The sequence below is a fragment of the Serinus canaria genome, chromosome 1 (assembly GCF_022539315.1).
Source record: "Serinus canaria isolate serCan28SL12 chromosome 1, serCan2020, whole genome shotgun sequence".
NCBI classification, from domain to species: Eukaryota; Metazoa; Chordata; class Aves; order Passeriformes; family Fringillidae; genus Serinus; species Serinus canaria.
In genome coordinates, this window is record NC_066313.1 from 79,785,449 (window position 1) to 79,802,800 (window position 17,352).

Consider the following 17,352-nt stretch of genomic DNA (forward strand, 5'->3'; position numbering starts at 1 on the left):
TGTGCTTGAAGAGGGCTGTGCAAAAGACAGCAAAGCCATGTTTCTGTTGTGTAACTGCAGGCATGCATTCAATTTTCTGCTATATTCTAAATTTAGTAAATAACATAGCAGTTACAGCTTGTGGTTCTTTGTTACAAATTCTACAGAATTTGCAAGAATCTCTGGGAAAAAAAACCACAACATGGATATGAGAGCTGTGGAGATGGCCCTAGCTGCAAAAGAAGCTCTCACAGTCAGCAGGGCCCTGCAGGGATTGATTTCAACCTGGACAGAAAAACCCAGAAACAGCTCAGAAGGTGTTTTTGTTAGAAATCATGCAGCAGTAGAGGGCATCAGACAACAGGAAATGCTGTAGACCTTAATGTATCCTGGAAGTGCTAAAGGCCCAAAGAGGGGAATGGGAACTAGAGAGGTACAGATTGGGATTCTGTAATGCAGGTGGGGACCAGAAAGCAGACACTGAGAGAAGTCAAACCAGACACACCACTCCTTCTGGGCATATTGGCTGGAACCATCCCAGCATGTTAATGCTGTGGTGGGAGGGAAAAGGGAAAGGATCACCTGTGGTGCTCTAACTTGCCTCAGAGATGCTCCACTAGCAATCCAACCTGAGCACTGCCATTTACACCACCAACTCACCACAGCATCTTCCTTCTCTGCCTAAGATACAAAAATGCAGGAAACTGTTGGTAAAGCAAGATTGCTCTTGGGTAATGCCTCATGCTGTCCCAAAACACTCAGTACAAGAGGACTCACATAAGAAAAGCCAAGAAAGAAAGCACTAGCCAGCATGTAACCTTAATTTGTCCTTTTGAGCGATGGCTAGGGAACATCAGCACTCAGAACAGAAGCTGAATGACTCATTTTCTGGAAAAGAAAATACAAGCCTCTCACCAGCATTTCCTCCCCACCCTAGAACTATTTGTCCCAGCATGTGCAGAAAACCACCTCAGTGGTTCTCACTGCAGCATGCACTCAGGTTGGCCATAAAGTGAAGAAATTAGCTCAATTTCTGTTTCTACAACAAAGAAGTGCTGCTCTGTAAGTACAACGATTTTCTCTTCTCCTTGGTGGACGTGAGGAAATGTTTATTGGGAACTGTTATTTATAGTACTTTTCATGGGAGTGTCTCAGACTTAAAGGAGATCATTCCCATCCCTTGAGAAACTGGTGGTTAGGCAGAAAACATTTTAGCTGCATCTGTGCTGCTCCCCAGCCTGACCCTCACGCCCTGTGTGAATGTCAGAGCTGTGCAAACAGCAGGGGGAAGTGCAGCTTGAGACTCCATGAGAAGCCAGAGCAGGCAGCTGCTGGGAAGCTCTGGCACCACATGCTTTTCCTGTGCTGAGCTGTGGGATGTGCAGCTGGGGCACATTTCGGGACTGCCTTCAGAAACGCCGCGCAGTAGCAGCAGTCCTGAAAAAATTTTTCAGCAGTGCTGAAAAAATCTGGAATCATTTTAAGTCACCAGTCTATCAGCTGCCTGCTTTGAACACAACTTGACCAGGTACTGTGTTCCTCCCTTACTATGTTGGGAAATACACAGGAAAATGTTAATGGCTATTTGGATTTTTTTTTTTTCCCTTCTGTAGATAAAAATATCTCAAGGGAGTTTTTTAAATACTTTTCCCTTTAGAACAACATTCTTCTCATCCAAGGCTATGTACAAAGTGAGAGCTGCAGGCTATGTGTTTACAAGTCTGGGTTTGCTTTTATCTGTATCAAGTCTACAAAATAGGAATTTTTAAAAGAAATTTTCACAGGCTGAACAGTACTGAATTAAGTGGTATTAACTGTGTGACTTTTCACTGAGTGTTGCCAAACTGATGCCCCAAACGTGTACTGTTTTTAAGAAAAGTGCATAAGAGTATGTCTAAAGCAATGAGTATTTCCTCCTATGAGATTTTAGTATCTTGTAAGCATTTTGTTAGAAAGGTAAAACTGATTATAAACTTTGAATCAATACAGGAAAACAATTGATAAAATATGAAAGATATGCAAGCTATACCCCCCAGGATTATTAAAATAGATGAAGAAAGGGACTAAAAACTAAATTCCTTTGGGAGAGGGATTAACAATGGGAGAGGGAGGAAGGAGTTTTTCTTTAAGCCAAATTCTGTTCAGAGAGCAGAGGGGAATGTTTGCTTGTGATTTCTCTGCCTGGGCTCCCATCACCTTTCACAGAGGAAATGGCCTGACAGGGATAATGCCAGTCAGCATCATAAATCAATAGCTGTTTTCTGTATAGTGCCTGCAGAAGGCAGCTTCTGGGGAGGTTCAGCCTTGAGCTCCAGCTGTGCTTTAAATCTCTCTGCTGTGTGGCAACCAACTGCACAATCAGATCTGATTATGTCCAGCTCCCTTTTACTTCAGCTGTTTTGGAAGCTCATAGGATATAAATGTTAGAGATGGCTGAGGTGCTCTCTTGTACTTTTCCTATAACTGCTTAGGATGCAGCAAAGGCACAAACTCACATGCAGAGAAGTCAGTATCTCTAGGTAGCAATGCTGCCTCAGCTCTGGTTCTTGCCAGCAAGTGTTTGCATGCCAGTTTTCTAAGCACAGAAATTTAACTTTTCCCACTGAAGCCTGTAGTATTGATGGATAAAATGCAAGAACTATGAATATTAACTAAACTGCTTAATACATCAATTCTGGAAAACAAAAATAAATATGAAACAAACAGAATTCATAAAATTGAGGTGCTTGGGACAGTTGAGCTAGGCATGAAATAAATTTCAAAGAAGTCTATTTTAAAGCTTTAGAATGAAGCTCACTCAGCCCCTACTTCAAAGTCTTCAAATAGTTTATCTCACTGTCCTGACAGTGAAAGGAAAACCCCCAGAGAAACCTCTTCATTCTCAAAGTAAGAAACGGCCATGAATTCTTCCAAGAAATTATGATTGTTGGAAAAAGATGACTTGAATTTCTACAATTAAAAATTCCTCTTAGAAGCCTGAAAAGAAATTTAGCACATTATGTGGAAAAGCACAATGCTGCTACTGTCCATGGTTATAGAAATGTAAATGATATTGAGGACTGGATTTTAAAGCACTATTTTTACCTTTCTGAACAGTAAGTGTCTTTTATATGGATGATTCATGGAAGAAAATAGAATTATTTCGCTATTTTGAGATAAACTTCTTTACTCAAAAAGAAAAATCCCTCTAATAAGGGAAGGGCTAGCAATAAAAATAACATTAATTCCTTTACTCTTCTTCATTTAGGGTCTGATCTGAGGTGCACTGGAGTAAATAAAACAGAATGTTAACAGGCTTTGAGTAAGCTTTTAATCTATTTTTATTTCAGTTACTACTAGGAAGATGTAACTATGACAGAGTACTCTTGGTTTTGCAGGATTTGAACACTCCAAATGCAGAAATGATTTGGCAACTAACATCTCACTGGTAAGAAAAAAATCATGAGTTACTGTTGTATGTAAAGTGAGATTTAAAGTGAGTGAAGCTTAATAATGACATAATAGTGTGTTATAAAAGAGTAGTATTGTTTATCTCACAATGTGATTTTTTCCTTTGTTTTTCTTGTAATTAACTTTTTCACAACCCAAAGATCCCAGTTCAGGCAAAAACCATGTCAGAGGAAGTTGATCCCATTCTCAGCTTCCCAGAACAACCCTTTATAAACATCCAAAGCCATGAAGCAAAATCACTTGCATTCCATCTGCTGCATGAAAATTCCCATGTGAGACTGCTCACAGGAAACTTGGAAACAATCAGGAAAGGAGACTTTTAAAGTTATGGTGCTGACATTTTCCTCTTCATGACATGGGTTTGGGTAAAATGATAAACACTCAAGTTTATCACACCTTCTGTGCCTGGACAGAGTGGTCTGGTCTGCAGCCAAGCTCAGGGTGGAGGGTGTCTGGCCACGTGCAGGGGGAGTGATGAATGGCCAGGTCACTGGCTTCTCCTACTCTTCTGTGTTTCAGGTCAGCCCTGGTTGCACCCCTGATTTTTGCTCTGCTTCTGCAAGCACCATTCACACAGCCCTCCACCATCACACAGCCAAACTTTGTGCTGTTGCTGGCTGATGATCTCGGCATAGGGGATGTAGGTTGCTATGGGAATGATACAATCAGGTAAGGAAACTGACCCTAAGGGTGAACAGAGCTGGTGAGATATTTAATGCTAACCTGAAAGCCTCTGTCCAGCATTATCTCATAGCCTGGAGGGCATTCCCAGGGCTGGCTCTGCTCTGTGGTGCTGCTCTTCTGTGGGAATATGACAATCATCCTTTACTGCCTAACACTTTAGAAACAGCAACACCCAAAGGTAGAAACATTGTCCCCTCTTCCAACACACAGACCTCATTAACTCATTTTAATTCTGTTACCATTTTTTTCCCAGTCTCATCTCAAAATACAGTTCAATGACTGCAATGAGCAATGTTACCAGGAAATATTTCTCTTTTCAGCTTCAAGGACATAGAATTTGCCTCCTCTTTGAAAATTGTGCCACAGTATTGCCTGCTGGCTTGTAACATGCATGAACAAAATGAAATTTGCTACAATCCCTCCTCTCATCCAGCAAAGTTCTCGGAATCTCACCCTGGAAGGCTTCAGTCAGCCTGACAGACACCTGGTGATCACAGGTAGTTGACAGGGTTCTGCAAAGCCTCCACAGCATCATCCCCAAGGCAGGGATTTTCCTTTTGCATCCAGGGTGCACTAGCAGGGGGAGAAGCATCTGGGCTCTCTTAGCAGCTGGTTCTTTGCAGTGCAAAGAAGGGCAGGATTTCGAAACAGCGGTTTGGGACACCTCGTGCTCCTCTGAGGAGGAATGTTTATCAGCTAACTGAGATGGCAGTCGTGCTGAAGGGAACCACACCAACTGCTTTGCCAAGTTACCCTGGACTGCACCTCTGACAAAAGGCTGTAGAGAATAAGAAATGTTGCAGATGTTGTTTCCTGGCAGCCTGTCTTTGAGGGAGGAATCCATAACAGTGCAAGTACAAAGCAACAAAACATCCAGGATCTTTCAAAATCCTGCTGAAGGTTCTGCCTTCTTGTGAACACCATTCAACTGATAATTGCAAAAACAAAATTGTAAAACTGAATCCCAATCTAATCTAAAATAGAAGTAGGCACACCTTGAATTGGAAGAGGGGGATATTGTATTCTGAAATGTAAGATATTGCCTGGTCTGTAACTAGTGTGCTAGGCAAGCCTGTTTTTGTTGGTTGCCAGTCGTTTGCAAAACACCCTCTTCTCACCTACTTACTGATGTGTGGCTTAATTCATATTGCTTTGCCACCACAGTGTGAAAACATGCAGGATTTCTTTCCCTTTTTCTCCTTCTCCCGTCACTACAAATGTCAAGAGAAGCACCTTGTTAGCTTCCTTATCAGTACTGTAAGTCCTGTAGCACCTTGTCTAGTCAAGCCCCGTCACCCTGTGGCAACTGAATCACCATTACACTGATGCACCGAGGCTGATCCACAGCTCTGTGAGAAGCTGGTGTAGCTCTGGGGAAATGAAATCTCTTTGCTGTGAGGGTGGTGAGGCACTGGGACATGCTGTCTGGAGAAGCTGTGGGTACCCCATCTTTAGAAGTGTTCAAAGCCAAGTTGGATGGGGCTCTGAGCAACCTCATCTAGTGGAAAGTGTTCCTGCTCATGGCAGGCCGGTTGGAATTTTGTGATTTTTAAGGTCCCTTCCAGCCCGAACCATTCTCCAATTCTATGATTTCTGCAAGACTCTTCATAGAGCAAGGGGAAAAAAAAAAAAAAAAAATTTGTCTCAAAATTAATCCATATACTGACTTTTTATGAAGAAAGAAAAAGAGAAATATTTCCCCATCAGCTGAGAAAATTTAAATAAATTACAAAAATATTTCCTGGCCATCTTCAAATAGAAAAAAACTTCTGAAAATAAAGATAAGTATATAATTTCTTATTCCCCTGAAAGACTCTCTGGATGATACCTGGTGGTGTTGGTTGCCTTTTTAGGACCCCGAACATCGATGGCCTGGCAAAGGAAGGAGTGAAGCTGACCCAGCACATCGCTGCAGCCCCGCTCTGCACGCCCAGCAGAGCAGCTTTCCTCACTGGCAGATATCCCCTCCGATCAGGTTTGCCTTGCAAAGCCTCACACCCTTTGAACATTGCTCTCTTGCTGGAGAGAACAGTGTCCTACAATGGGCACAGAAGAAATGAGGGGGGTCACAGACACTCCATCCTCACTGAGACACACGAGGTGTCAGACAGGCTTTGAGGTGGCTTCTCTGTTTGTAGGGTATTGGTGAACTGGACTGGGGGGAATCAGAGCAAAGAACCAGCTCTTCAGAGCATCTTGGTCTCCCCCAAAGCACAATTCTGGCTACCTTTTGACACTCTGTGGTACAGATTGCAGCCAGAATGGAGTTTGAGCAAACTGTTACATTCAGAAAAGTCGTTATGCAAAACAGGAAAAATAGTAACAACACACTTAAAAAGCACCAGTTAAATTAATTTCTGTCAGAGGTGACTCATGATCAGATGTCAGAAGCAGCTCAGCCCTGCAGGGAGCAGAGTAGACCTGTGCAGATGTGTGTCCATTCCCTCCAGTCAAGGTGCAGAACGAGTCATTCATGGGAAAGCTTCTTTACGTACCTGTCAAAATTAATCTGTCCCAGGAGATAACAGTTTGACAGCAATATTATTCTTCCCAATTGTGTTTTTGAAGAAAAAGCACTATCCTGTCAAACTGCATCTCTGAGATGAAGAGGTATGAAAAACAAATAGCTCTACATGTTTCTAACAGCAACCCTCAAATGCTTGTTCTATTGCAAATTATCTTCGGAGCTTTCATTCCTGAGGCATTTTGAAGCTGATATGTCATCCTACTTTTATCATGACAGCTCCCACTGTGACTGGTAGTTTGGAAACACTAGTAGTTTGAAAGGGTTTGTACAGAACTTTTCCCACTGAAGCAGCAGGGCCAGAGATGTTCAGTGCTCCAATGACAGATTGAACTTTACACAACGCTGTATGATGGGGTTACACCAGCGTAAAATACTAAATGGTAGGCTGTAAACCTGCAGGTGAGGAGAAGAGAGCTACCCTGTGGGGCTCAGAGATCAGATACCAGCCATGCCACTGTGCAAGGAAACCCTGAGCTCCCTGGCAGCCCTCAGTGAGCTGGAGTCTGAGGCTGACAGGGGGCTGAGGTCTCCTTGCTCTCCTCGCTGCCCTCACACACACTAAGGAAGGGCATTTTGTACAGCCTAGATGCCACTGTGACATATAAAATCTCCTATACAGCCTTGTAATTCCAAATGAAATTAAATAAAAGAAAAAAGAAAAGTGTCAATATGAGATACAAAGATGAAAGGGCAGGCACTATGGGTGGGTCTTAACTCTTTCCTTATCTTGTCCAGGGTATTAGATCCATTTTCTCAAACAAACAGCGTTATGACAAATGTTTAACACTACCATTTCAATGAAATCATGAAACAAAAAGTAGGTTGGATAAAAGTGCTCAACCCTTTATACTGACTCAGGTTGTTTTTTAATCCATTTTTAGGGATGGATGCTATAAATGATTACCGTGTTATATTTTGGAATGCTGGCTCAGGAGGGCTTCCTCCAAATGAAACCACTTTTGCCAAAATACTGCAGCACCAAGGCTACAGCACAGGACTGATAGGTATGGGAACACTGCTCTCCTAAAGATGTTCTTGCATGTATTTCACCTGCACATCTCACTCAAACCATTTGTTTTAGTTACTAACTGCTCATACTTTGGTTGTAATATTTTTATTTTCTGAATAAGAATAATATGTAAATAGAAACTCTGACCAAAAAATACCTCTCTTGAAAGAACAAGCACATGATAAAGAGGGCAAATTTACCATTGACCCACTGTCAAGCACAGCTGTAGTTGTTAAAATACATAGCAGAAAATTTTATTCATTCATGAAGATTATTATGTCAGGTATGAAATACTTATTCCAATACTATTTAATTTTAACAAACTAAAAATATGAGTGTCATTTAATGATGTTTTATACAGTTCAGAGATTCAGATTCACACAAAAGGGAACAGCTGTTAGTTAAACCATTAGAGATAGTTAACAGTGTCACAAAATTGGGCCTTTCAGAAAGAGAAACAAAGCAATTTTTTTTTTTTTTTTCAGTCACAGCATGTCACTGTAGCTCACCAAGATTTCAGTACAACCCAAAAGCACTGCCTCCTTCAGCATCAATGTGAATTTCATTTTATTTTCTATTTTATAGTGCCTTTTTTTTAGCACAGTTGTAACTTTTGGTCATGATCTTGTTCCAAATAATTATTTATCTTAGATGTGTCACATAGTTCCACAGGCTGATAAAGCACAAACATTCCTGGCTGAGTTTTCAGCTATTTGCCCAACCTCAACGGAGCATGTAAAATGTCAAAATCCAAAATCTATATCTGGGACATAAAAATATTAGCTGCACAAACCAACTGAATTTATGAATAAAACTTCCTGCAGAAATAGATTTGTATTCATTCAACAGAATAAATCTAAACCACCCCAGACAAAACTAAAAGAAGCCTTCCGAGCAATTCAAACTCTGCGTTACTGAAGTTCCATCTCCTGTTAGTTTTGTAGCTACATTACTTTAGTTGTTTAAATTAGCTCATAAAACAGACTGTGCATGCTTCATCTTGGTTTCAGCATGTTATCACTAGCAAAACAATCAGATTTGTCTCCACTCTCCCCGGGGAATTGCCCTGCAGTAGAGTCATGCTGCTTTGCCTCCCAGAAGCAAAAATGGGGAGGCATTTTCTCCGTGGGCATCTCAGCTGAAATCACACCACAGGTGCCAAAAGCATCACTTAGATTAGCCAGATGGACAGATCCTGATTAATGGCACCATGGGGGGTGATGGAAAGCACCAGTGATAGGTGACACACAGAATACCACAAGAATTTTACATTCAAGTCATGAAGCAAAAAATCTTAACACAACATCTACTCATGTCACCACAGCTGAATGAGCACTAAGTAGTCTCACCTGAATTGTTTGTGATTGTTTTGCCCTGAGCACAACCAGTTTAATTGCAAAGTTAAATCCTATTAATAACCTGCAGCCTGAGGTGATAATGAGATTTTTTGTTGGGAAATGCTCTGAAGGTTCTTTGCAGTCAGAAAACCAATGCTGTATAAGTAATGCCCTCAGAGATTAATTTATCTTAATTATACATGTAGTTTAGCTTCTGGAGATTTGATTCTTTTCTAGCATGTCAGAAACCTTTATCGACCTCAGCTGGAGATTTAGGTGTTGGAGTGCATCTGAATTCCAAGAATACTTTAGCTGCACCTGTATTTATGACCAATGCATTTATGTATTGATTACAAACATGTTTCATTCTACAGCTGGCTCTAAATATGTCAGGAGGTAAACTGAGTAGAGATTTTAGCTGAAAGCAATTCATCCTTCTACTCTAGAACTTCCATTCTTCCTTTAAAATTACAGCTGAAAAACAGCAATTTTTTCTCCTCTGGGGCAGTTTTTCTGCTCCTATTGTAATGCACTGCAATTCTATTGAAACCCACTCAGGGTTGGCTGCTATTACACATTCTGATAACATACTGAACAATTTCTTGAAGATAACATCATCCTGGAAGTGCACAGTTCCTCTCTCTACAATAAGAATTAGTTTAAAATTAGTTTTCAAGTAAAGTTCTTAATGTCTTTCAAGTAAAGTTCTTAATTATCTGGTTGCTCTGGCATTCAAGATCTGCAAAAATGCCATTAAGCCTCTGATGAGTGGTAGATTTTATTCACTCAATTCAGACATTCTCAAACCTCAGTGTTTGATTCAAACAAGCCAACTTACTATGCCACCGAGTAAGTGCCTAACCAGGCTGTTTGAATAAGCTGGAGGGGAAGCAAAAGCAAGGTTTTGATGTGCCATTCATGAAAGTAGTTGGTATGCTCATAATGAGGAACAAATTGTGTTCTAAAATGGTCAAGAGAGGTTCCTTCTGATAAATGAAGACTTCAGTATTTAAAAAAAAGTAGGCTTCCATTTTTAAAAATTTGATTAAAGTCAAATAAATGGCAAAAATATTAATTAAAAATATGTGTATTTTTTAGTGTGTGGAGATATAATGATCATCAAAGTTACTTACAAAAGTATAGTTTCATGAGAAATCCTGATCTCCTAAGCTCAAGTTTTTCTGGATCCAGTGGTTTGTCTGGCAAACAGATGAGCTGCTACTTTAACTACTCTATCCATATCTCCCCTTATCAACCTGGCACTGACACAGTCTTGCCATAGTCTTGACACCAAGCACTTCAAAACCTCCCAGGAACAAGTCTGCATAGCACTTTGAAGGTAAAGGGACAACAAAAGAAGGTTATTTGGGTATTTCCCCCTATGCTTAACAAAGGACAGCTTCCTTCTGTTTGATACTTGACAGATGTCCAGAAAAGCCATACATTTTTGCTCAGTTTGAAATTTTTCTCAATTCCTAGTTGTCTTTATATGTTTGGGGTTTTTTTAATGTTAGATCAAAGCTACAGGGCAGGAATATATATACAGAGCACCAAAAAATGTGTTTAAAATTTATAAATTGTAGAGGTTTTCTTTAGTCAATCCCATTGTATCTCTACATACTTGGTATATTTCTGTGTAGGAGGAAGCAGTTGTCACAAGGAGAAAACAACCAACCGCTTTTGGAGAAATGTTTTGTGTAAGGAAAAGTCCATTCTTTTAAAATATTATCCATTTATATTTTAATAACCTCTGTTTTCAGGGAAGTGGCATCAAGGTGTTAACTGTGAATCCCGCAATGACCACTGCCATCACCCTCTAAAACATGGATTTGACTACTTCTATGGGATGCCTTTCACACTGATAAGTGACTGTCAGCCAACAGAACCACCAGAGATGGACAGAGCCTTCAGAAGGAAACTCTGGCTTTCCACTCAGATGATTGGCCTCATTCCACTCACTGCTGTCCTTGGGAGACTGACCGGCCTGATTTCAGTCCGCTGGAGAACCCTGACCTGCCTTGCTGGGTTCAGCCTCCTGTTCTTCATATCCTGGTTCTCAAGTTATGGATTTGTACGGTACTGGAACTGCATTATGATGAGAAACCATGGAATCACTGAGCAGCCAATGGTGACAGACAGAACTACGTCCCTTATCCTGAGAGAGTCCATTTCCTTTATTGAAAGGTGAGGTGGACTTGCTCTGATCACAAATTTTCTGGTTCTTGCACACTTTGCAACTTGTAAACAGCACTTTCCTCTTTCGTGTCTTTATAAGTTTTTATAATTTTTACAGTATTATGTAGAATTACAAGTACTGTTTTTATTATTTTTAAATAATATCAATAGGTATATAATGTATTTAAAAATGAAAAAAGGCTTAAGCTGCTGCTTAAAGGTGCCCCTTATTCCTAGTTTCACTAAGGCTGATAATACTTCCCAACTTCCATGGGTTCTATTGAATATTTCTAGGCTATATTTAAGAAATATGTATACCTACCAATGAGAGCAGCATTGCAGCTTTAAGGAATAGCAGGTGATGTCAGAAACATGTGTGTGTGGCCAGGGAAGGAGAAGCAGAGCTGTGATGTAGCCTTATCATATGGACTGATAAGAGGGCAACAGCTGGCAGGGGATGAGCCTGCTGCCTTCAGTAGCACAGTAGTTCTTTGCAACAGCAGAAAATGGATCTTCAATCTGGAAGTTTACTATCTATGATTCAGGGTAGAAAAAGGATATTTTATACAGACCCAAAATTATTCTAAGGAATCCTAATTACTGGGTTATAGTATCTTACAAAGTAAGGTGTTCCTTAAGGGACTTTTGAAATATCTATACAAAAATAATACCATTTACAGATCACTACAATTGATCTGCATTGAGGGCCTTCCTCCCTAATAACACAGTGTTGATTTCTGTTTTGTAGAAATAAGCACAAGCCATTCCTCCTCTTTCTTTCCTTTTTGCATTCCCACACCCCTCTCCTCACCACAGAGAAATTTCTTGGGAGGAGCAGACATGGTTTATATGGAGACAATGTAGAGGAGATGGACTGGATGGTGGGTAAGTCAACAAGGCACCTAACAATGTCTCCAGCTATCAAATATCTGGGTCTAAATAAACAGATTTTTATTAAAAGAACAAGGAAGATGATTTAAAGTATGTACCAAAAAATCATAAGCATTTAATGAACATCTGTCAATCTTGTGTGAGCATTGATGATTTATAGTGTTGGTTTTTTGCTTCTCCAGTCTTGGGCCAAATGTTCACTCCTTTTTTTCTTGTCTTTTTTTTTTTTTTTTTTTTTTTTTTTTTTTTTTCGATCAAGTGTTTACTACTTTTAACCATGTTCCCTTAGCTCCTGTCAAGGAGCTCGCCTGTTCTTCTCACAAAATATGTGATAATTATTTCATTTTCTATGATTAGTAAGGACCAGGTCATTTCAGCCTCTTACGGTCATTTTTAAGCAGAACATGTCAGAAGGTGATAAATCAATGAGCAAATTAATTTAAGATGAAAAACAGTGAGTTATTTATTTGTGACTGCTGCACTAAGCAGAAGATATTTTTCAGCCATGATCATAAATCCAGAAATGTTCATCATTGTTCTCCAGTATGCCCCCCACAATAAGATTCATGCTATTTTTCAGGCTGTTTTTCTGTAGGGGAAGGAGAATTATTTATCATTCAGTCATGATGGACAAAAAGTACCCACATTTGCAAAAGAGAGAAAAGTCAGGTACACATACAGGAAACATTTGGTTTCAAATGTTTACATACTGTCAAATATTTACATACTGCAAATACATTTAGGGATGTCAAAAACAGCTCAAAAATTACTTTTAAATTTAAAGGCACCTAATTAATCATGCATATTATATCCATGCAGTAATGTAATGCAAATCCTAACCAGGGTCTAGAAAAAATAAAATAAGGGTAACTTTATGTTTTTCCATATTTTTCATGATGGCCACCACAGATGCAGACACTAACTTTTAGATCATAATTTCTTTTACAGTAAATGGTATATTTTTTGCCTCTTTTACATATTTTTACAGTAAATAGTATATTTTTTGCCCTTGACAATATTGGCTTTTTGTCTGTGACTGTGGTTCTTTCACTGCCTGTTAAAATGCCAATAATAAAGTGGTTACAACACATCACAAATTTTCTGTGCTTTTAGAGACAATGAAATCATAACAACAAATATCAATCTTAAAAATATTAAACAATGAGCAACTTTATGTAGGTAAGAAATTACATTGGTAAATGTTTACAAGTCAGAGGTTAAAATTTATGTAGTATCAGGGATATTTTTCCTTTTTAATACACACATCTTCTTGCATTTACAGGCCAGGTTCTAGATGCCATTGACAAGGAAGGCTTGAAAGAAACTACACTAGTTTACTTTGCCTCTGATCATGGTGGATGGCTGGAAAGACAAGAAGGTGAAAGGCAGTTGGGTGGCTGGAATGGAATATACAAAGGTAAGAGCTGTTAGGGACAGTGACAACCCAGTGTCTTGGTTTGGAAAGACAGGTGTCTGCTAAGGAAGGCAGGAGCCTCCCCTAAAATGGAAAATGTAAATCCCCTCCCTCCAATTGCTATAAATTTTAAATTAAGGAGCTCTCAGGCAAAAGATATGGGAGCAGGAATACCAGTTCTTTACTAGGGAAGAAAATAAAAAGATCAAATAAACAATGCAGTAAACCAAAACAACACTAACAGTCAGAACACAATCTGACACACTGTTGGTCAGGGTGTCCTGACCAACAGTCCTGGAGTGTCAGGTGTGGTTCTGCTGGAGCGGGGATCCTGTAGAAAAGGGTGTAGTCTTCCTCTGCAGATCCACTGGAAGAGGCAGCTGTTCCTCTGGGAAAACCCAGTGGAGAAAAGCTGTGCTGGTGTTCCAGAACCTCAAGATTATATCCAGGTAGGAATGCTTGGCTCTTCCCTCTGGGCGGAGCATCTCACAATGGAATGCTGTAGTTCTTATCAGTCGTGCAGTGACATTCAATAGCCTGTTATCAGCAGGTGTGTGCCTGGAGGGAGGGGTGGTTGTGGAAGAGATAAGGAAAACTGCCCTCTTAACAGAAGACAGCTGCCATACAGATGGCAAATAGAATACAATTGGCAGTCCAGGACACCCAGCAGCAACTAGTAAAGAACTTAGGACACCCCTAAGGCTTAAGTAAGACTATACACTCAAGGACTAACACTGGTTTATTACCAAGAATTAAATATGTCTCGCTCTAATTAGGTATGTAACAATGTAGTAAATTCTAACCTGGGCAGGTGTCCTCTGTAAGCATGAGTTCTCAGACTGTCAGGGTCTGGTATACTGAACACACTTTCACTACTGCTCAGTAGTAGCTTAGCAGCAAAAACAAAAGAGTAAAGAAGCCTCATCAAGGTAACATGATAATACAATAAAATTTGTGCAAAAATTCTCTTCATTTTAAATCAAACTTATTTTTTGATTTTTCTTTTTATTTAACGAAAGGTGGAAAAGCTATGGGAGGCTGGGAAGGAGGAATCCGTGTCCCAGGGATATTTAGATGGCCAGGAGTGTTACCTGCGGGCACAGTTATTGATGAACCTACAAGCCTGATGGATATTTATCCTACAGTAGTGCATTTGGCTGGAGGGGAAGTTCCTCAGGACAGGTACAAACAAAAGCCTCTTTATTCCTCCTCCTTTCCCAAAACAATGGAAAATCTAGCTTGGAAACACATTCTCAGAGTTTGATGTTTTCTTTTTCAGTCCTGTTGCTTTTTCAGACACATCAATGTCTACAAGTTCAGTCACCTCTTCTCTCCCTTTGAGATTCAGCCCCTACCTGCCATCCTCTGCCATCCCCTTTCCTGTCCAGAGCTGCCAGTTCCAGCGAGAGGTGTGCAGAGGAAGCACAGTGCTGTGCAGCTCATCTCAGCCCTGTGGTGTGTTTCTCGTGCCAGGGTGATGGACGGCCGGGACCTGCTGCCTTTACTGCGAGGAGCGGTGGCACACTCGGAGCACGAGTTCCTGTTCCATTACTGCGGCGTGCACCTACACGCCGTGCGCTGGCACCAGAAGGACAGTGAGTACACAGCTTTGTCACGGACATTTTTTATGAAAAATCCTTTTGCTAGGATCTTTTTCTCCTGAGAAGCTGAGAGATCTCAGAAATTAAATGTAAACAATAACTATCTGCTGCTGTGGAATGCAACAGGTGCATCTTTGATTGGTCTCATGTGGTTGTTTTTAATTAATGGCCAATCACAGTCCAGCTGTCTTGGACTCACTGGTCAGTCACATGATTTTATTATCATTTCATTCCTTTCCTTGCTAGCCTTCTGATGAAAACTTTTCTTCTATTCTTTTAGTATAGTTTTAATATATAATTTTCTTTTAATATAATATATACCATAAATCAGCCTTCTGAAACATGGAGTCAAGATTCTCATCTCTTCCCTCGTCCTGGGACCCCTGCAAACACCACCACACAGCTTCTCCCAAAGAATTATGTTCACTCTACAGGAGGGCACATTGTTCTAACACATTATTGTTCTGGGATTCTGTCTTCCCCAGAACTTCAGGTGTAACGTGGCAAAGAACTTACTGGCATTGCCTGTGTTGTACAGCACCAGGAGAAATTACTGCATTAGCTAATAAGTGTAGAGCTGCAGTGCATCCAAGAATGAACTCTAGAAAAACATTCGCTCTTCCTTGTGAGAACTGGCATTGGTTTAACCAGCCTTCTGTGATTCTTTCTTTCCTGCCAGCTGGAGCTGTTTGGAAGGCTCATTACATGACTCCCATTTTCAGTCCTCCTGGAGCCGGGGCTTGTTACGACAGAGGATTTTGCCAATGCTTTGGGGAAGGAGTGACCCATCATGAGCCTCCCCTGCTGTTTGAGCTCTCACAAGACCCTTCTGAAGCCAAACCTCTCTCGGCTGACACGGAGCCCCTCTTTGACACTGTCATTAGGAGGATTGGCAGAGCCATAGAGGAGCATCGCAGGACCCTGACTCCAGTGCCAGAGCAGCTCTCTGTGTCCAACGTGGTGTGGAAGCCGTGGCTGCAGCCGTGCTGTGGGACGTTCCCATTCTGTTGGTGTGATAAGGAAGGTGATAATAAACTTGCTGACATATAAAGGAGAGAGCCTGATACTTTCTCAGAAATTTATTTAGATTAAGAGTGTTTCCTTTGGGAGTGTTGAACCATGGGTCATTTGTTTTATAAAGGCTAAATTAAAATAGTTGTTCCAGTGAATGGCATAGTATTTAGTAGAGGTAGCTTTTAGCTGGACACTCTCAGAGAGGGATCAAGACAGATGATCCAAAGACCATGTTTTAACTACCGTCTGCTGACAAGTGAATGAATTGTTCAAATGCACTGAAGCAGGCCAAGATTAAAGCTGTGCAAGTAATGATTCTGAATGTATATCCAGAAGCTTTCCTTTGGGTTTTTGCACTGAATTTCGAAGTGATTCCTGGACTGAGGTCTCCCTTAATTTTTTTATCCTTATCTCCCTTTTGTTATCCTGGCAATACATTTTGTTATCCATATCTCTCCTTTTGTTACCCTGGCAATGCATAAGGTGACCCTATAAAAATTTTTGCAGACTAATGCTTCCAAAATCATTAGAAAATAGTCTTGCCTGCAGTTCCTCAAAAAATCTTTCTTAGGAGAGGCTTTCTTCTTCCCTTGTGGTTAGTGACACCAGCAGCAGTGATGATGACAGCCGATTGTTCTGGACAAGGTGTAGAGCTTGGAAACGTGACAACCAGGGCAGTGGCTGTCTGAGCTCTCTGAGAAGGGTGGGACTCCTCTGGTTGGAGTCAGCCTCTTTTCATGGAGAGGAAATAAAGGAAAGGATTGTCCTTTTCCGAAGGTCCCTTTGCCTCCAGTTCCCTAAACAGCCCTGGCAAGGGCCTTTTGACACTGATGGCCACAGCAGTGCCACACTGATAACCACCAGTTCAGTGATTTGGGCACAGGACTGCACAAGATACCCTGCTGCCCACATCTCAGTCATAAGTGTTTCCTGCTGACAAGTAGTATGTTCAGAAAGATGGCAAACAGTGATCATGAAAACAAGCAATATTTGCTATGGAAAAAAAGAAATGGAGAATTAGGTATTTTTTTTGCTTCACAAGTTACATTTTCCCTCCAAAGAGCTAGAATTACTTAAGTCTGTCTCTTTGCTTTTGTGCTTTTTTTTTTTTCCTGCAGTTCTTTCCTTCTTTGTGCTAAAATTGTTGTTCCTAATTCAGTGGATTTGTTGGTAATGCTTTTGTTTTTAGGGCTGTAAATTTATCTGTTCACATTGACATGTTTACACTGGTACATCAGAATAGTTACATATCTGAGAACATAATTTGCCCA

The 17,352-nt window shown here is 40.6% G+C and overlaps 1 protein-coding gene across 4 annotated transcripts; it reads left to right on the top strand.

The window, feature by feature from the left end:
• Positions 1 to 915: 915 nt before the first annotated feature.
• LOC103812310 (arylsulfatase D-like) lies at positions 916 to 16,126 on the top strand. 4 transcript variants are annotated; one of them, XM_030235038.2, is made up of 11 exons: positions 916 to 1,041; positions 3,309 to 3,406; positions 3,949 to 4,098; positions 5,967 to 6,088; positions 7,522 to 7,644; positions 10,747 to 11,170; positions 11,910 to 12,046; positions 13,335 to 13,469; positions 14,486 to 14,648; positions 14,940 to 15,061; positions 15,747 to 16,126. In XM_030235038.2, exons 2-11 carry the CDS (start codon positions 3,381 to 3,383, stop codon positions 16,115 to 16,117), a joined length of 1,773 nt encoding a protein of 590 aa, XP_030090898.1. In that variant the 5' UTR covers positions 916 to 1,041; positions 3,309 to 3,380; the 3' UTR covers positions 16,118 to 16,126. The 4 variants fall into 4 exon arrangements, with proteins under 4 accessions (XP_030090898.1, XP_030090899.1, XP_018764354.2 ...); XM_030235039.2 differs by having other exon boundaries at positions 921 to 1,041; positions 3,357 to 3,406; XM_018908809.3 differs by lacking the exon at positions 916 to 1,041 and adding an exon at positions 1,279 to 1,507.
• Positions 16,127 to 17,352: the final 1,226 nt, after the last annotated feature.